The sequence below is a fragment of the Zonotrichia leucophrys genome, chromosome 29 (genome assembly GCF_028769735.1).
Source record: "Zonotrichia leucophrys gambelii isolate GWCS_2022_RI chromosome 29, RI_Zleu_2.0, whole genome shotgun sequence".
Classification (NCBI taxonomy): Eukaryota; Metazoa; Chordata; class Aves; order Passeriformes; family Passerellidae; genus Zonotrichia; species Zonotrichia leucophrys.
The window spans coordinates 273,054-293,479 of record NC_088198.1 but is presented as its reverse complement, the minus strand read 5'-3'; the positions used below and the strand labels follow the sequence as shown (position 1 = coordinate 293,479).

At 48.8% G+C, this 20,426-nt stretch overlaps 1 protein-coding gene and 1 long non-coding RNA gene across 2 annotated transcripts; both read right to left on the bottom strand.

The window, feature by feature from the left end:
- Window positions 1-7,384: 7,384 nt before the first annotated feature.
- Window positions 7,385-8,807, bottom strand: LOC135459179 (uncharacterized). Its single transcript, XR_010442983.1, has 3 exons — window positions 8,738-8,807; window positions 8,239-8,365; window positions 7,385-7,634 (listed from the first exon to the last, which is right to left on the bottom strand). It is a non-coding gene; the product is annotated as an uncharacterized LOC135459179 (long non-coding RNA).
- Window positions 8,808-13,778: 4,971 nt separating this feature from the next.
- Window positions 13,779-19,254, bottom strand: LOC135459178 (keratin, type II cytoskeletal 7-like). Its single transcript, XM_064734889.1, has 9 exons — window positions 18,777-19,254; window positions 17,574-17,788; window positions 17,141-17,201; window positions 16,422-16,517; window positions 15,671-15,835; window positions 15,468-15,593; window positions 15,003-15,223; window positions 14,724-14,752; window positions 13,779-14,254 (listed from the first exon to the last, which is right to left on the bottom strand). The coding sequence occupies exons 1-9, from the start codon at window positions 19,230-19,232 to the stop codon at window positions 13,779-13,781; spliced, it is 1,845 nt and encodes a 614-aa protein (XP_064590959.1). The 5' UTR covers window positions 19,233-19,254.
- Between the last annotated feature and the right edge of the window lie 1,172 nt (window positions 19,255-20,426).

Genomic DNA, 20,426 nt, shown 5'->3' with positions numbered 1-20,426 from the left:
AAAGCTCTTCTCTTTTTTTTTTTTTTTTTAACAGATCTCATAATGGGTTGAAATGAGAAATTACTATATTTAATTATAATCATGTAGTGGTTCTGTTATAGCTATGTTGGTCTGAGTATACACAGATGCACATCTTGCAATGAGATGTACTTTCATAGAGTCGTGGAATCATGGAATGGTTTGGGTTGGAAGGGACCATAAAACTCATCTCATTCCAACTCCCTGTTGTGGCCAGAAACACCCTTCACTATCCCAGACTACTCTCATTCACAAAGAGCTGGAGAAATCAAATGAGCTTTTGGGCACCACATCCTTCATGTCCCTTCAAGGTAACCCAGGCACTGGGACCTCTTGCATGCAAGTGGAAAGAAAAGAAATATTTTGGAGATGAGTTTTATTTTGAGCCAAAGCATTGGTGCAATACCTGGAGAAGACTCTGGGTGTGTGAAGCCAAACATGGAGCACTGCCTGGGGACAGGGCGTTCACGGGTAGGACAAAGCATCACTGAGCCCTTAGGGAGTCCAGACATGACCTTCATGAACTTTTTTAGGCTGCCACAACCACGGGCAAGCTGAAAAGAGGGAGAAGCCAGGCTCCAGTCCTGCTTTCCATGTGGCTCAGCCCTGCACAGCTGCAGGATCTGGAGCAGCTGCTGCTCCGAGCTCTGCTGCCCAGCAGAACCACAGAGAGACTGCATCTCCTCTTCATGGCCAGAAAGACGTGGCCCTTTTCCCTTGAGGACAACAACTTTCCAGTTTTTCCAGCTGTGAGAAATCTGCATCTGGCTGGGGTCAGGTCCCAGTTATCCCCCATGTCTCTGCTCAGCCAACGTGGAGTGCCTTGTTCCACATGAGTGACACACATTTCAGGACTCTAGACCCTCCAAACCCCTGGTTTTGTTGGAAAACAGGGAAAATGCTGCTCATGGGACAATCATCCTCCACCAGCTGCAAGCCCTGAGATCCCTTCTTGTGTATGAAGAGTTGTTGGGCTGTTCCTCCACAAAAAACCTGATCTTCAACCTCTGGCTCCTGCTCCTGTCCCTAAGAAGTGGCTTTTCCAGGTGCCCAGCCTTGCACATCAGAGGAAGTCAGTCCAGGGCAGCACCTGTGGTTTGCAGCTGCTGAGCTTTCACAAAGCCGGTTCAGAGTCACATGGTGGAGGTTCCACCAACTTCAAAGCAGCAAGGACTCCGATGGGATTTGGGCTTCCCAAGAGAAGGTTTGCAATGGTTTTCATGCACAGGTCATCTTCCTTGAGACCTTTTAATGTGTCCTCACTTTGTCCTGGCTGTTGTGAGATGGTGTTGGACCCAACCTTCCAAGGAGGACATGAAACCGCTTCTCTCAGAGGTTCATCTTGGATTTAAACCTACAGTTTCCACCCAGGTTTACAGGGGAAACCCCTGAGCTGCTTGGCCCTAAACATTCCTTGAGCTGTGGTGGCTTTCATGAGACTTTAGAACCTTTGAGATTTACATGTGCCCAGATAAATTCATTCTGCTTAAGCACCTACTAAACTGGGACCTGCTGAGCCACCCGTGCAGACAGGGAGAGCCTGGGGACATTTCCAACCTGTTGTTGGAATTCTGGATGAAAAAAACATCCAACAGCCTCCTGAGTCTGCTTTGTCCCAGTGAGAAAAGCTCTTTTAAAGACCCTCTCCTTGAAAAACAGGGCTGTCAGGGCTGGTGCTGGTGGTGTGCTCCTTCCCGCCCTGCAGGCTCAGCAGTTTTTGTGGCTCCCTGCAGAAGGGACACAAAGTCACCATTAAAAGGGTTAATGAGGCTCCCAGGACACCTCCCACTGGTTTTGCTGGTCCTGCTCTCCAAAGGTGGCTGTTCCATCTCTTAAGTGCAGCTTGATTCGGTTCCCACATCAAAGCAGACAGGGATTAGTGGGGACAGGGGTAGAGATGATGGTCTGAAACTGGGAACCAGTAACCTTGCTCCACAGCCGCTCCTCGCCCTCAGCCTGGGTCATCCCCGTCCCTTTATGCTGCTTTGGGCAAAGAGATGGAAAAGAATTCCTGAGGTTCCTTCCAGGCTGTTCCATGACTCCTGCCCATATGTACCGCTTGCATTTGAGGTGTTTCCAGGCACAACCTTCCCAGAACTTCACCCTTCCCTCTGCTGGACTGTGGGTGACCCCTGTGGTGCCATCACCAGTGTTGGGGTGTTGTGACAGTCTGCTCAGAGAGCAAGCTGAGGGAATAGGATGCACCTGCCCTCCTGGCAGCCAGGAGGGACACCACCTCCTGGTGGCACCAGGCCCAGCCTAGCCTGGCCAGGCAGGAGGATTGTCCTGCTGTGCTCTGGGCTGAGGCAGCCTCACCTCCATTTGGGGGGCAGATTTGGGTGCCACAATATAAGGAAGAACTGAAGATGTTGGAGAGGGTCCAAAGGAGGGACGTGGGGATGGGGAAGGGTCTGGAGGGGCCACATGAAGTCAGCCTGGAGGAGGCTGAGGGAAGACTCGTCAGGGGCTGCATCTTCATCTCAAGGGGCAACTCTAATCTCTGCTCTCTGTGAGCAGGGACAGGACCCAGGGAACAGCTGGAGCTGTGTCAGGAGGGTCAGGCTGGATACTGGGAAAAGGTTCTACCTGCAGAGGGTGGTCAGGCACTGAACAAGTTCCCTAGGGAATGGTCATGGGCACAAGTCTGCCAGAGCTCCAGGAGCCTTTGGACAGTGCTCTCAGGCACACAATTTTTGGGATTTTTGGCATGTCTTGTACAGGGTCAGGGCTGGACTGATGATTTGGGTGTGTCCTTTCCAACTCAGGATATTCCATGGTTCTATCAAGTGTCCCCACCAAGGTGGTGTCTCGCAGGAGGAACACATGGAGCCTCTTTTGGAAGAGACAAAGAGGTGTCATAGCAGCCACCTTTCTTTGTAACATTCCTCCTTTGCACAGGAATTTATGAGGCATTTTGACATCATTCAGACAATTTGTGCCAGTGCTCAGGGCTGAGGGACCACAAGGGCTCTAAGTAATGGGGTGGGACCAGAGTGGTGGTGTCAGGATGAAAAAAAAACAGCCAGAAAGGAGCCCTGGAGAGAAGGAGCCCCCCAAAGGCAGAAGGTGCCCACTGGAAGAGTTTTTGGGGAAAGGTTGGCAAAAAATCTCCTATGGGGAGTGCGTCAGATGTGGAAGTGGGAAATAGGGCTGTGCTGTTTCACCGGATAGCTGCCTTGTCTCTTCTATGGCACAGGTGGTTTTAATCAGAAAAGCTGTTCCTTCATGCACAGAGCCAGCTGGGGATTCTGGAGGTGCCTTTCAGCAGCTGAGTGAAAGGGAGTGTGGGAGGAGGGAAATTCAACCTCAGAATTTCAACTAGTTCCCATCGATATGTGTGGAAATCTGTCTGTGTGTCACACCAGTATCTGCAGCACCACAGGGAGGAGCTGCTCAGTGCTTGAGGTAACAGAGTTAATATTGCAAACTTTTGTTTTAGAGTTTTCTTTAAAGCAAAAGTGAAGTGGAGACAATGCACAAACATTTCATGCTGTTTGCTGGCAGCAGAGCAGAGAAGGCTGAGAATTTATCAGCAAAATGATCTCTGCTGAATTTAAAAGTGAAGAAGGACAAGGAGAGGTATTGGTTAGAGAACAAAGCCTCTCACAGGCAATACAAAAACAACTCCACAGGTGAGATCACCAATAAATAAAAACAATTCCAGCGTGGGAATCCTTTACCTAAATTCAGATGACTAAAAAACAGGCACCAAGTTGAAGAGAGACACTGTGAATAGCCAATGAGAGAGCTTGGGATCATCAAGGAAAAGATTGTTTTCTAAAGCCACCATTGCAGGAGAACCTGGTGACAGGAGTCAGCAGGGCCCATGGAGGGTGATCCCAGAGCAGAAATTCTTATCTTCCACAGCTGCCTCAGCAAAATAAAGGAACAAATTCGAAGCAGGAGAACTAACAATGGTGTGGTGAGCACCTATTCATTAAACTTCCCAGATGGACACTCAGATTAAGGAGATGACAGAAAGCTGAGCTTCTGGAGGATGTACCTATTACCTTAATGAATGGTTGGAGTCACTTTTGTGATTCATTTTGTCACCAACATGCAGAAAACCTCAGTGTGTCACCCCAGCTCAGTGTGTGTGCTGTGTGTGATGGTTTCTCCACTGAAATAAGCGGAGATAAAGGCAGGATTTGTCCTGGAGGAGTTGGCAACCACCTCCATCACAGCCCTAATACTCAGGAACACCTCCTCCAACGTTCCCTAAAGCCCCAGTGCCCTGGAGCAGCCAGATGGAGCTTTGGGCTCTGCACTCTTTATTTCCCTGGCTCAGCAAAGCCTGCAGGGTTCGAACCTTCATTCCCAGAGATTAACACCCTGAATTGCCACAAAACCACACGTTCCTGGAGATGCAGCAAAGCAGCAGTCCCGGCAGCTCTGGAGTGATGATGGAGTGATGATCCCTCCCCTCACTGAGCAAGGTCGTGGAATCACAGAACCACGGGATGGTTTGGCTGGAGGAGCCCTCAAAGCTCATCTCGTTCTGCCCCCTGCCATAGGCAGGGACACCTTCCACCATCCCAGGTTCCTCCAAGCCTCACCCAGCCTGGCCTTGGACACCTCCAGGGAAGGGACAGCCGCAGCTTCCTTTGGAGGTGCCAAGGCACACTTTGATTTCATTGATTCTGATGGAGATTCCTTCACTGCTTGACCCAGTTTCCTATTTTGGGAAACTCTTCCTTTCATGCCCCATGCTAGCTTTGAAATCCAGCTGGGCCCCATCTATTGGCACCAGGCTTGGGAACCTGGGCTGCAGGAAAACCCAGTACCGAGTGACTGGAAAAGAAAGCCAAGAAACAGCACAGAGAAATGGGAATGGAAAATCCTCCTGTGAATCCTGCCCTGGGCTGAGACCCCATCGTGGGCAGCAGGCAAGGGGGGGCGGTTCTGCCACTGTGCCCTGCTCAGGTGAGACCCCACCTGCAGAGCCCCACGGGCAGGACATGGAGCTGCTGGAGAGAGGCCGCGGAGATGATTAAAGGGATGGAGCAGCTGCTGTGAGGAAAGGCTGAGCGAATTGGGATTGTTCAGCCTGGAGAAGAGAAGGCTCTGGGGTGACCTAATTGTGGCCTTCCAGTGCCTGAAGGAGTCAACAATGAACATACAGAGAGACTATGTGGAGTGCCAGGACAAGGGGGAATGGCTTCCCACTGAAAGAAAGTGGAGATTAGGTATCAGGAAAAAAGTCTTCCCTGTGAGGGTGGGCAGGCCTTGGCACAGGGTGCCCAGAGCAGCTGTGGCTGCCCCTGCATCCCTGGCAGTGCCCAAGGCCAGGCTGGACAGGGCTGGGAGCAGCCTGGGACAGTGGGAGGCGTCCCTGCCATGGCAGGGGTGGCACTGGATGCATGTGTGGGTCAGACTGGAGAAGAAAAGGATCCAGGGAGACCTTGGAGCTCCTTGCAGTACCTAAATGGGCTCCAAGAGAGCAGGAGATGGACTTTGGACAAGGGCCTGGAATGCCAGGACAGGGGAGAATGCCTTCCCACTGGCAGAGGGCAAGGTTTGGGAAGAAATTTCTCCTTGTGAGGGTCCAAGGCCAGGCTGGACAGAGTATGGAGCAGCCTGGCAGAGTGGAAGGCGCCCCTGCCTATGGCAGGGGTAGCATTAGATGATCTTTCAGGTTCCTTCCAAGCCAAACCATTCCATGAATCTCTATTTCCTGCCAACAAGACTCTCTGGCCATGCTCTGTTGGAGGATCAAAGAAAGCACTTTAGGTAAACCTACACTTTTGTGGGCAAACTGTGCTGAGTGGGATCTTAGAAATTCACATTTTCATTTCCAGCTCAGCACCTGGGTGATCCCAAGCTCCCTCTTCCCCCTCGGCTTGGCAGGATAGACACACTGGGGGCATTCACTGGGGGAACTCCAGGGCAATTTCTCAGAGCAGCAAACACACATCAGTGTTTGGCCTTGTTATTCCCTTTGTTCTTGTTATTATGTGGTTGATTTTTCTCCCTTAATATCCCATGGGGAAATCCACCTGCTGGGCACTGCGTGTGATCCCAGGGAGGGTGAAGCACCTGCGTCTCTTGTTCCCCATGCAGAGTGGTTTGCATGTGGAAATCCCAATGATCCAATGCCAGCTTGGTGTTCAAGGCATCCCAATAATTGCACCCCTGGTATTCCAAGCTCCTCCTTGGCTTCACCTGGAAATCATTCCATGTTTTTTTTCCTCCCGGGAGTTTTTGCAATGCTGTCACTGCTCAGCTCGGCCTCCCTGATCCTGTCTGCAGCCAGGCTGCTCCCGAAGCACAGACAGGAGGCTTTACTTTCCCTTTAATTACTGAGCACGACAGCTGTGGCTTCCCCAGCCTCATTTCATTAAGGGCTGACAAACACCTTGGGCTGTCCCCAAAACATCACTGCCACTTTGAGCAGCTCCTTTCAAGTCACTCCAAGAGCTCATGATAAAGGGGACTCGTTACTTCTGAGGTTGCTACTGGGTTTGGCATAAGTGCCTGTCCCCCTGCGGTGTTTAGCACCTCCTTCCCACCCAAACCCTTGTCACTGCCACACACAGAGCTCTTCAGGGCAGCCTGTTGGCCACCACTCTGAGTCCAGAGGTCTTGGATGCACAGTTCACTCCTTTACCCTGAATCCTCATTCTTTGACCCCAAAACTGAACAAGAACCTTGAAATCTGAAAGGTTTTTATCCTTTCCCTTCTTTCCCCTTACTTTATTCACATAGCAATTGCCAATTTAATTTTTTTTCATACAAAACAACCCATTCAAGGCAGCTGGCAGAGGTCTGTTAATTCTTTATCCCAGATCAACATCTGGGCTCCTCCAGAACTGGAAGTGCTCTTGTGCAATAATATTCAGTAGCTGATTCCTCCTTCCTTTATGGTTCCAAGTCTCAAAGCCTGCTCTGGGCTGTGCCCTGTGATTTCTGACAGGGCCTGTATCCCAGAAATTGTCCATTTTCACTGCAATGGAGGCCTCGCAAACCTTGTGCCTAAAGGTTGTAGAAAAGCGGCTGTCCGGAGTGAATCCCCCTCATTTGCATCACTTTTGGGGAAATGCAGAACTGATTATCTAATGGGAGTCTCCCTCCTGCAGCTACAGCCCAGATTGGGGTGATTCAGTGCAGAAGCAACCACCAAAGCCTCCTTTAATCCCAGAAATTAATAAATCTCCCTACTGTGCTGGGCCATGGCCAGTGAGCACTGGGTGGAGACAGAGGATTCCCCACCTGAACCCTGAAGAACATTGGTGGTATTTTTGCTCCCATACAGAGCCAGCCCATAAACTTTGGTGGGGTAACACAGCCCAGCTCTGTCACCACCAAACCAAGCTGTGCTGAACACAAGGATGTTTCAAGAAAAAAAAAAAAAAAAAAGCAAATCCAACCTGGATTTCCCTATGGACAGAAAGGGAGGGATTTCTGCTCCTCAAACCCATCTCAGCAAGCCCAGCTCCTGCCTGCCCCAGGGCTGCCTCCAGCTCCCAGAGCCAGGGCAGGACCGGTGACACTGGTTCATGCTGGGCTGCTTTGCATGGCTGGCTGGGGCATGGGTTCCTCTCCTTTCTTGTGAGCAGATTTGTGGAGGGTGTTGGCTGTGGTCAGGAGCTTCCTCGAGCCACCTCAGTGACACAGACCTGGAAAAAGCAGAGAGGAGGAATCACAGAATATTCTCAGCTGGAAGGGACTCAAAAGGATCGCCAAGTCCAGCTTTTACAGAGATAAATCTGCTTCTCTGTGCTCTGGGAAGAGCAGATTTCCTGAGAAGGTTTCACAGTTGTAGAAAAAAAAACCTGAATCCCTTAAAATTAGGTCAGAATTTACCCAGATGTTTTGTTTGCCCACCGAAGAAATAAGCCCCCCATGTTCCCCATGTTCCAGGGCTGAAGAATCAAAAAAAATTTGGGATTTCCACTGAAACCACCTTAAAGGGAAGCCATGTGAAGCAGAGGAGAAAAAAACCCTGCATGATCCCACTTTGCTTTATCCAAGGAGGTGGAGAATCCTCCCCACGTGCTAAGCCCGAACCACGGGCCTGGAATATCTTTGTCCTGCCCTGATCCACACCTTCACAACTCAGATCTCTGACCAAACCTTCCCCCTCCCTCCCTCCCTCCCGTTAGTAACACTGACCACATCACAGGGAACAACTTGCTTTGGAATAAAGCATGGATTGTGGAGCCACCTGACTGCAAGGGATGAATGTTGGCAGGAGGAACTAATTAGGGACTAATTTCTTACCTATCTATCCAGTCTGCTGTGTTTCAGGTTCTCTGGGTCTTGTTTGTTCCCACCTCCCTGGGGCTGCAGGGCTGAAGATCCAACCTTGGATTTGCCATCAGTGCAGCTATGAGTCCCCCATTTGGCTCTAGCAAAAATAGTGACGGGTGTAGTAAATGGTGTGTTTGGAAATTAATAAAAAACAATGTCTCAGGAGAATAGACATCTCATTTGGGGTCAGAAAGGGGAAACAAAACCACTGGACTTCCCAGGAGCTGGAAACGGACTGAAAATTGGGTAGGGAAAACAAAGAAGCCCAGATTATTCCTGATCATCATTTCCTGGGTAAAAGATGCCATAAATCTGCATCCACTCCACAGAATCCAGAATCACTGAGGCTGGAAAAGCCTTCCAGGATCACCGAGTCCAACCTGTGATTAATCCCACCTTGTCATCCACACCAGAGTTATGAACACCATGTCCAGTCATTCCTTCTACACCTCCAGGAATGGGAACTCACCAGTCACCTTCTGTCCTCCAGGAACAGCTTCTGAGACATTTAAACCTTTTTGTTAACACCTAAAATCAAAAGCTGAAATGGCACAAGTTGATTTGGTTTAAAGTGAGATTATTGCAAACCAAATCACTGTGGTGTGACTGGGAACTTCCCAGTCTTTGTAAGGAATCCACCATCAAGTGGAGTAAAGCAAAAATCCCACTCCTACATTGTCATGAAAGGAGGCAGATTTGCTCCTGAGATTTCTGTATCTCTCTCACAGTCCCAGCTGATTCACCCCAGGATCTTTGCTTTTGCTCCAACTATTTAAGTTTTTTTGCAGAGTGGGAGCAGCTGGGATCACTGTGATCAGGATTCATCCTCCAACTTCTCTGCTGCCAGAACACCAAATCTCTGCACTCCCCAGATTCTGAGATTGTTAAAGCCAAGCCAAAGGCACAAACATCCTCTCCTTGTGTTCCTCTTGCCACCGCCTGATGTGCTCCATCACCACCATCTCCACAGAGGCCAAAGAGGGTTCTTGTTCCTGTAAATCTGATCTAATTTTTGCTGTTGCTGTTGATTCATGAGTTTGGTTTTCCCATTTCTGCTGCTCCTGAGCTAAAAAGCTTGAAAAACTCCTCCTCATCAATGCTAAAGTGCAGAGGTTCAGCATCTTTATCTTATTCCAGGTGAGGAGAGAAGGAGGGGACAGAGAGGCCAGGGAAAGAGCGTGTATAGTGACAGATTTAAGAAAATGTTCTTTATCTTGGATTCCTTATCCAGGCTGGATGGAAGAAATGTCTCTTGAGCCTGCCTGGTTTTGTTTGGCTTGTGATGGTTGGTGTCAGCTTTTGACGTAAAAAAAACATTTTGGTAACTCTTACACACGGGGAATAATGAGCAAGTGGAAAAGCTTAAATGACAGCCTTGGCTCGGAGAATATTTCCTTGTTCCATTCATTCTGCTGGGGTTAATTACCAGCTCAGGTATTTACTGGGATGGGTGTTCTTCCTGCTGTGGCTGTAGTTGTACTCCTGTTCCTGCCTTGTGCTGTAGGGACACGCTGTGGCCAGGACTTCTGAGAGATGATTTTCTGGGAGATGATTTTCTGGGAGATGGTTTTCTGGGAGGTTACTTTCTCTCTGTTCCTGTCAGAGTCCCACCTCTTCCTTCTCTTTCTGCATTCCAGTCTTGGTGCAATCAGTGCAGAGAGATGATGTGGGAGAAGAAGAATCCCACTGAAGGATCTTAAAGCCCATCCCACTGCAGGTTGTTCCAAGCCTTGTCCAACCTGGTCTTGGAACTTCCAGGGATGGGGCAGCCACAGCTTCTCTCAGCAATCTGTGCCAGGCCCAACCCTCACCTTTCTAGTCTATAAATGAAGCTCAGGTTGGGTGGGTTGGTGTCATGAATCTCTCTTGTTTTAAAAATGAATTTATGGCAGAATTTTCCCACCCTGCTCAGGATGGTTGAACTGGAGGATGCTTGTTAGGAAGGGTGGGGAGGGGTCTGATGCAGGAGGAGAGTCTCCCTTCTCCTCATACTGGTCTTCTGGCAGCACACGTTTGTTTTTTGGAGGGGAAATCCTCTGACTTGTCCAAGTGTACCCTGGATGATGGAAGAGACCTGGACCGTGCACTCAGCCTGGATAGATTTGCTTCTCCCCTTTCTCTTCTTCATCTCCTCAACCTTGGTAGGCTTTGGTTCGATGTCCTGGGTTTGGTTGGGATGACATTAATTTTATTAAATTAGTCAACCAAACCCAAGACATTTAATAGAATAAAATTCCTGGAATGGTATTTCTAAGTATTTTTTTCTTGCTAGAAGAACTTCATGAAGACATTGCTCCGGTATCAACATGTTTTCTTTGATTATTTTTAATTGAAATTCCAGTTCCCCAAGTTATAACGAGTGTTTGAACTTGTTGCTATTGAAAAGGAAGGGAAAAATAGGCAAAACATTCCTTAAGACTAAAAAGGAAATAAAAATAATAAAGTTAAAACAATCCCCAAGATTAAAACACAAAATAAATATTGGGAAGACAGGTAGCAATGCCTTGCCAGGAGAGAATTTTGAGCTTGTTTTACAGCTTTAATTAATGGTTTGAAAATCATTTGAGATGAACCCTTTCCCTTTGCTCCCGATATAAATTTTTTAAGAGCTGTAGCCAGAGAGAGAAAAATAAATGCAGCCTTCATTTCCCTCTTTGGTTTGCTAATATACCTCAGAATATTTGGGTGTTGGCTCCAGGAGGAGGAGGAGGAAAGGAGCTGCCCTTGTTTTGGATGAGGCAGGATCACCTCCCTTTCTTCTCTCTGTTATTCAGGCTAGTAAAAGTTAATTATCCTTCTGAAATTAGGCAGTCACCTACTGCTTCCTCAGTCAGGAATGGGAAGAGTCACCCTTGGTAATGCTCCGAATATTTCAGGCTTCTGTCTGAGCTCAGCCCCAGGCCCCACAGGGACAGCCCAGGCTCGAGTCCTCTCTCACCTGGGGCTGCCTCTGTGTCTGACTTTAATGGTCAGGGGGGAAGCTCTGGAAATGCTGGGGCGTGCCAGGCCCCCGCCCCTCTGAGCTGGGAATGCCTTGCAAAGCCAGTTCCTGTTTGTCCAGGCCATAAAGGCAGAAAAGGCAGGGGAAGAGCAATGGGTCAGGTCAGCCAGGAGAGGACCAAAGCCCAGGTCCAGGTAGGGGAAGAGCAATGGGTCAGGTCAGCCAGGAGAGGACCAAAGCCTGGCTCCAGGTAGGGGAAGAGCAATGGGTCAGGTCAACCAGGAGAGGACCAAAGCCCAGCTCCAAAGCAGGGCTTCCTTCCCCTCCTCTTCCTTGAGAAGCCATCTTTTTAGCAAAACCAACAGAAAGGGGCCTTGGCACAAAGCCAAGATGAATCATGCTGGGTATGGATTGAGGAGGGATGGCCAGGCCTCCTCACAGACACAAGACCCAGCTTTGGAGCTTCAGAGTTTCCTGAACACCTGGCCAAGGCTGAGTGACATCTGGACACCACATCATGAATCCATGATGTTCGCACAACTAATGGAAGCTGCCTGGTGGGAGGGACTCCTATTTCTAAATTCCATTTGCAAGTGGTGAATTAAGCAAGCTCAAGTGCAGAATTCGCCACTGAGGTGAGCTCCATCCCATCTACTTGGAGCCAATTAAAACTGAAACTGCTGAACTGGGATTCCTCGTTGGAGAGAGGGCACAGGTGGAGGACAAGCATCCACCTCACCCTACCAGGGTCTGACACGCAGCTGGTCAGAGCCGGATGAAGCATTTTCCACTCTCAGCACAGAAATGACATCCCCTGCCATTCGCCAAAGGTGCTGATCTTATTCCCCACCTCACCCTTTAATTGTCCCCTTTTTTCAGGTTGCAATTAGAATGTTGCCCTGTGAGAGTGGAGAGATTACTGGGGCTGCGTGGCCTGTAATTCTTCCTGGGCTGGAGACAGGAAGAAATTCCCTGTGATAATAACGTCTGCAAGTCCGGCGGGAGAGGCAGGGAGGATTCCTGGGAATTTGCAGGCGCCTGGCATGGGACACCCATGTTTGGGCTAATCCCCCTGCCCGGGGCTGCCTCCCGAGCCAGGACGGATCCCATTGGTGCAGACAGCCTCAAGCTCCATGCATTTCATGCTAAATTATGCACCTGTGTTTGGCTGGATGAATCACCCCGCGGAAATGTCGTTTTTTTCCAAGAAATGAATCCCCAGCAACCCTGCTGAGCTCAACATGGGAGACTCCAAAACCAGGACAAAGTCAATCCCACCTCACCATGGCCAAGACACCTCAGTGATTTTTATGTCACGCAGTTCAAATAACACTTTGTCATCACCAAAGCCACTAAAGCCAAGTTTTTGTGTCTGAAACACGTCTCTGGTCTCACAGCCTTGATCATCAGACCTATGAGCCCAGAAGGGCACTGCTGAATTCATCTTCATTCAACTGCTCTGACTTGAAAGGATCAAACAAATACATTGTTTGGAGGTTGCAATAGGTTGGAAAACACTACCCTGTGGTGCTCAGGATTATTTTGGAGGTTTCTAAAAATCTTTGACATCAATTGTTAACTGATCTATAAAATATCTTACGTGATATGCCATGAGGAGATAAATAAACCACAGTTACCCCAGTGAAACATGAGCCCCACGATGTCCCAAACTGCCCACAGAGAATCCAAAGTTATCTTTGGTTCTTATTCTCCCCAGAGTATTTTTTCATCTATTTTGTAGTTTCTTTAAATACCATCTATGGAAAAATTGAGAGACAAAAGATGTCCTTTCAAAGCAGTTTATTGAGGACTCAGTGAGAAGCTGGGAAGTTTGAGCAGTCAGTGGGAACAGCTCCATTTGTCAACATGTCAACATGGACAATTTATGCACCATTAACTTCCCTTGGCATTCTGGGGGGATGGAAAAGGAAAGGGGGTGATCTGTTCTAAAAATTAGCACTCCTTGACCCAGCCACCCCAACATGCAGAAGCATATATGTTCATCCATGAGCAAATTTCACACACACAAAAAAAAAGCTGATGGCTGCGAAGAGTCAGCAGGTGCTTTGAAAATTGCTTTGTTTTGGATTTAAGCATAAATTTGCAGTGCAGGGTTTTCTTGGACCAAAAAAAGACAAGATAAAAATAGAGGGAGTCTGCTCTTTGCAGCATCTCCTGGGAAGGTTTAAGCAGTTAAATCCTTGCTCTCTTTTCTGAAATGCTTTGGGAGGAGCTGGAAGAAAAAAGAGGGCTCTTGGAGGGGGGAATATTGTTAATTAATCTGCTTGTTATGGGAAAAGACAGAGGGGGAAGCAGTGCAACAAACAAACCCTTAAAGCTGTGATAACCTAAAGTAAGGACTCAGAAATCACACTGTGCTGAGCACCTGCAGGAGAAGTTTCTAGAGGGATCTTTAGGCTTGGAGATTCTGAAAACACAGCTCGGGGGGGGATAAATCTGGGGCTAATAAATGTGGGAGTGGGTTTGGTGACAAATGTTGCTGCTAAGGGGCAGAGGAATCACCCTGCATCGTGCTGGCATGGGGCTGGCGCATCTGAGCGCCGCTGTCCTATGGGACCACACAGGGGTCTCTGACGACCCCAAAATTCCCCACCACGCCGTTGTTGCACCCCATGACCTCAGTGCTGCTGGACACAACGACGGGGGGCCCCGCCAGCTGCCGGATGACGCAGCCCTGGTTCCCAAAGCTGAGCACTTGTCCAGCCTGGCAGGGCCCCATCCTGGCATTCATGCCCGCGCTGCCAGCGCTGACCACGGTGCGGGCTGGGTACCCTCCGCTGCGGGAGCTGAACCCGCCGGCTTTGCAGCTGACCCCTCCAGCCTGGCAGAACACCTCTGGCATGCACTGCTTGGCCACGGAGCTGAGGACTCTCTTGGGGTGGATGCCGGCGCTGCGGGAGCTGAACCCACCGGTCTGGGAGCTGTGGCGCCCGGCCCGCCTGCCCAGGGAGCCGTAGCCACACACGGCCCCGTTGGCCATCATCCCGCAGTCATCAGGGATGTTGTAGCCACTGCTGACCACAGCTGCAACAGAGCCCATGCGAGTCAGTTAGGGAGGAAAATTGGACGACTTCCACAAGGCACGTTGTTTCTTGAGTGACAGAACCAACCAAACCTGATTTCCTCCGGATTTGTCCGATGTGTTTGAGCCCCTGCTCCGTCCTACTCCTCCCCCGTGTCCCAACACATCCCCTCATGCATCCTCCCCCTTCCCATGTTGCTGGTGCTTCCCAGGTTCAGTACAAAACCCATGGTCCCCAGGACATCTCCCTGTTGCCTCCAAGGGTAGAAAAGGGTCTTGAGTTTGACCTCCTCCCCTCACTCCAAAAGCTGGGTTTTTTAAAATTTAAAGGTATTTGAGATCTCTGGGGCTAAACTTTCCAAAACTGGAAAAGGAAGGCAGAGGGACCTGGGGCAGACAGATAATGTTGCTCCCAAAGGTATCTGTCCTAAAACAAGAAACCTTCATGGCTGAAAATGCACAGTTACTTACACACGCTCACAGGGTTCCCCACACATATCCTGTGGGGAGAAAAGAGAAACACACATTACTCACAACTTCCAGCCACAATCCAGACCACTTAGTCCCTTGTTGCAACACGCCTCACTATCCCTGGGACAGGAACTGTTTTTGCTGGCACCCATGTGGCCTTCATGGCCTCCAGGCACCTCTCCAGGTCCACTTTCTGTGAGCCTGGGGAGACCTTGGAGGCAGAATTCACTTGGGAGCTGCCATAGCCCCAGATACACAGGAGGGAAAAGTGCCACCAACCTGCTCTCTTCACCCTCCAGCAGAGTCTTGTAGGTGGCAATCTCGATGTCCAGGGCCAGCTTGACATTGAGCAGCTCCTGATAGTCCCGCAGCATGCAGGCCAGCTCGTCCTTGGCCTTCTGTAGAGCATTCTGCAGCTCAACGTGCTTTTCTCGAGCATCTTTGAGGGCACAATCCCCACGCTGCTCAACATCACAAATGGAAGTTTGCAGGCAGGAGACCTGTCAGGAGAGGACAGCAGTGTTGGTGTCTGCAAAACTTCTTATCCTGCTTTTTGGACACTCTGGTTTTGGATAAATCTGCTCTTCCAATTGCAAACAGGGAAAACCCACCAGCATCCCATCCCTCTCAACCCACTTTGCACTTTCCAGACAGGGCCTAGAGCAGATGTCAAGTCTTCTAAAGATCAATGCATCACCCTGCCCTGTGTCTGAGCTGTCCTACTTCTCTGGAAACATCTCCTACCTGCTTCTTGACGCTCTCCAGCTCACACTGCAGCTTCTGGATCATCCGTGTCAGCTCTGAAATCTCACACTTGTTGCTCTGCAGGTCATGGCAGAATTTCCCTCTCTTATCCTGCAGCTCCTGAAACTGGAACCAAGAAACAGGACAGTTGCCTTTTGGCCTGTGACATTGCCAGGCGCAGACCCAGCTGGCCCCTTACTCACTCTGTTCTGGTAGAAAGCATCAACTTCTTCTTTGCTCTTCTGGGCAATCTCCTGGTACCAGCACTCGACGTTCTTGATGATGCTTTCCATGTCCAGGTCTCGGTTGTTGTCCATCTTGACGATGACCGAGGTGTCGCAGAGCTGGCGATCGACCTGGGCCCTTTCCTGCGGGGTAGGAAGGGCTTTGTCAGCTCTTCTCACCTCTCAAGCTTTGCAGGGAGGGAAGGGCTGGCACATGGAGTGGCTGAGGGATAGAACAAGTCAAGAAATGTCCCTCGGGATGGCTCAGCAGAAAATCCTGCGGCAGGATGAGTTGCCATCTGTGACTGCTGACCTACGTGCTGACCTGCAGCAATTCTGTCCACATCAAGGGCGAGAAATAGGAGTGACTTAACCCTTGGTATCCTCTCATCTCCTTCTGCCTGAGTGATTTAATGACAGGACTGAGCTGGGAGTTGCTTCAGCTCTAATCAGGCAGCTGCAATCCGGAGGAACGAGACGGACTCATCTTTTCTCCAGGGTAGAGTTAGGACACAGCCAATTCCTACCTGGAGCTGCATGAAGGAAGGGGGAACCACCCTATCTCCAGCATAATCATGTTAATTTTTTATCAACCTTGTACTTCCATGCTTTTAGTTATTCAGGGCTTTGCATGAGACACATCCCAGAGGAGTTTCAAGCAGTAGAAATTTGGAGCATCCGAAGGATAAGACAGGACACCGAAGTCCCAGGATGTACCAGAGGAACTCACCTCCTCAAACACACATTTCAGCAGCTCCAGCTGCCTCCTTAACAGATCCACCTTCACCTCCAGCTCTTCCTTGTTTAAGAAGATGCAATCTGCATCCTGCAAGAAGAGAGACACACACATTCCAGCCCAAACCTAGCTGTAAATGTTGGAGAAACACACAGAGGCATCACCAACAAGACAGAAATGTGCCTCAACAAGATTTCAAGAGAAAAAAGGTGTGAGAGGGTGAGTCAGGATAACCTGGTGCCTCCTGAAGGAAAACGAAACCATTCCAACATGACTTACAGGAATTAGTTGATTTATCACTTAGGACGCAGCTACAAACCCACAACTGTCTAATGAGTATTTAAACACAATTTTTAATATTCTTCAAATGATTCCTGCTTTTCTGATGTCCAAGAATAAAGGATGTGGAGAGACAGACAGAAATAACCTGGTGTTCTGGTGTGACCTGTCCTTCTCTGTCCCCCTCCCACACTTCAGGAAGGTTTTTGAGGCAACAAAACTGGTGCTGTAGTGCTGTTAATGTAAACTTTGGGGAGACATTATTTTTACTTTCTACTTGCCTCTTTTCCCAACCCTGTACCTCTTTCTAAGTCTCCCTCCAACTCATCATAATACTTTTGTGATTTTTTTGTTAATAATTAACTATTTCAGCCAATTTTGCCCCCAAAAAACCTACTACAGGTAAAACTATTCGTGTCGTTTGAGCTTCTCACCTTTTTGAGTGCCACAAATTCATTCTCCACAGTTGTGCGCCTGTTGATTTCCTCTTCATACCTGTTGGAAAAGGAGGAAAAAAGGGCTGAGGAACAAAATTGCTCAGACACTCAGACATCAACCATCAGGTATAAATTATAATGACTTCAGGTACAAATGACAATAACCACCAGGTAAAAAAATGACAACTCTTTCTTGCTGGGACCGCCACCAGGCACTGCCAGATCAGTGTCTGGAGACCAACATTAAACCATCTCAAGATCAGAAGCTTCTTCATGAGCAACAACAACATTACCAATGCAAAGAGCTTGCCAGTGAGACAGAAGAATGTGGCACTCCCAGAGGGGACATGCCACAAGTCTAGGAGAAGTTGCCCAAGATGAACCAGAAAAGCAAAACGCCATCAGCTAGAGGAGCTCAGAAGGTCCTTACTTGCACTTGAACTCCTCCACCAGCTGGCTTGTGGCACATTCTTCACTGCCCAATTTCTGCTTTTCACACAGCAAACAGTCCAGGCGCTTTCGCAGGTCACAGATGTAATTCTCGAAGTACAGTTCCAGGTTTTTCCCTTTTTTTGGCAGCACGTATTGCTGCAGGAGGCCCCACTTGGTCTCCAGCACTTTGTTCTGCTGTTCCAGGAATCGAACCTGAAGGCAAAAGATAGCAATTCTTCAAGGAAAGAGGTGAAGGCAGGGACTCAACACCTGTTTAACTCTCTGCTCTTAACCACCAGTGCAGGAATGGGATTTTGAGGAAGTGAGAAATGATACGACACCATGATCTGAAAGTTATCTGCCCTTATTAAGAGATCTTTATGCCACAAGTCTAAATTATTTCAAAATCTGGAATTCAGACATGTAAATTATTTAGAAATCTAAATGTCATGTCTACATTATTCAGAAATCAAAGACTCCCATGTCTGCGTTATTTAGAAATCCAGGAGCCTGGTGTCTAAATCTGCATTTCTTAACAAGTATTAGGAACAAAACTCCAGGTGGTGCCTCTGATGTATTTTAGGATAAAATCAAGTCCCCAGATAGTGAAACTGCTTTGTCTCTGTTTTTTATACAAAGGGATCCTTGGGTGACAGATCAGATTTCATCTCTAACCTTCACATGTCTGGATCAAGATTAACCACCTTTGCCTTTGGGAAAGTTTTTGGAACTGTCACTATATTTAAAGTCAAAGAGAGGAGGGAATTATTTGAATTATTTAACACAGGACAGAAGGATGAACTAATCAAGGCTGTAACTTCCACCTAAGCTGCAGCAAGAAATCAAATTTGAACAAGAGGAAACACCTGCAAGAAAGTCTACTGCAACCATGGCCATGATTCAAAGGCCATGGAATGCCAGAGCAGGGACAGGGCTGAAATGAACTCCATTAAAAAGACCTCAATCTGGATCAACATGCTCTTAAAATTATTATTAGTTATTAAAAATTGTTAGAATTTTCCTAAAACTTTCTGTGGAAAGCTGGACCCCTACGTGGATCCAGCTCGGGGATTCATGGCAGAGCTGGACTGGGGCTTTGGAGGAGGTTGATGGACTCGTGGCACACGATGGGTTTGGGAGGGGTTCGGTCAGGTTTTGTTTTCCTCGAGGGACAGCAATTCTGGAGCAGGACTGCACTCACCTTGTCGATGAAACAGGCAAACTGCGTGTTGAGGGTCTTGATCTGCTCCTTCTCCTGGCAGCGTATCTCGTGTTCCAGCGGGTCCACCCCGACGCAGAGGGGCTTCAGCAGCCGCTCGTCGATGCAGATGCCCTGGATGCCGTCGGCCTTGCGCTCGGGGTACCCCCGCACGATGCTGTATCCGCGGGGGCCGCACAGGCCAACCCTGCCTCCTGCAGCGTTCCCGTAGCCCATGCCGCCGAAGCCCATCTCCCCAAAGCAGGCGGTGCCGCAGCCCCCGTTGACATAGGAGATCCTCCTGCTGCCGCCCAGGTTGCAGACGCTCCTGCTGCTGTAGGCGCCGCAGCGCACCGGCTGGCTGGCCGACGCCGCGTAGCTGCGGCCGCAGATCTCCGAGGCTGAGCTGAAGCCTCTTCGTCCCAGGACAGATCTCACCGTTGGTGCCTGCCTGCTCATTGTGGCTTATTTGAAGGTAGAATAGCAAAGTTACGGGGCTGCTCTGGTGCAGGATAGGAACAGGGATCCCACTGGAGAGATGCAGGGATGCTGTCCCTTATATATATTTTGGGAAGCTGGCCTTGATAGGATCAGGACGGTAATTTAAGTACTTAAGGGTTTGGTTTGCCTGGCAGCAATAAATGCTCCTCAAAATGCAAACCAGCCCAGCAAATAGTAACTACTGAGGAAATAAAAAGGAATCTAAAAGTGCTCTGTTTGCAAGTTGCCTTCGAATACATTATGGTTTGAAGTGCTCCCCTAACTTAGAGCTAATTATAGTTTAGGAACATTTTTTAAGAACTCTTTGTGATTTGTTTGCAGTGTGTCGTTTGGGGTTTTGTGTCTCATAGGGCTGTGTGTGATGGGATGTTTTGCGGACTTGCACTTTGTGGAGGTAATTTCACAATTTTGGGTGCGGAAAAGTAACTCAAAGGAAAAATAAAAGAAGAAAGTCAACTGTAGGAGAACAAACACTGTGGAAGTTGTGTCATAATGGATCATTTCTGTATCTGAAACACCAGTAAATTCACTAAGCTTAAGGTTTGGATTTGTATGCAAGGACTCAAAATATCTCCCAGTTACATAAACAGAATCACAGAATTCTGGGATTTCTGAGAATGTGCAGAAGCCTGGGAATGTGCAACTTTTCACAATGACCTTCCCTGAAACACCAGTGAAGCAGATCAGGTTTTGCCCACGATCTGTGACATATTTCTGTTTGCTCACAGATGTATGTTTCTGTGCCATCAGTGACCATTTTTTCTAGAATTATGCTGGAAGTTCTTATTTGTGACAGTTAATTCTTTGGCTTTCACTATTCTGAAGTTTCTTCCAAGGCTGGGTGTCAGAGCCCTTTTAGACTTGCCTCCTGGAAGTCTCTACGGGGAACAAAAAGGGAACAATAGTCAGTTCCAGCTTGGCAAGATCCGCCCCACTCACCAAGTGACGGCTGAATTTGGGTGACTTTGCCAGACATGTCCTTGAGACTTGGGGAGACAGCTCCAAGGCACGGAGTCCCTGGGGCCGTGCTCGGGGGAATGGGGGCAATTTGCTCTCCGCAGGGGCTGGGCTTTCTGCACCAACAGAGGAAGTCTTAATGAGTAGATTAGGCTGGACAACAAGGAAGGCTCTGACTCACACTGGGGAGATGAA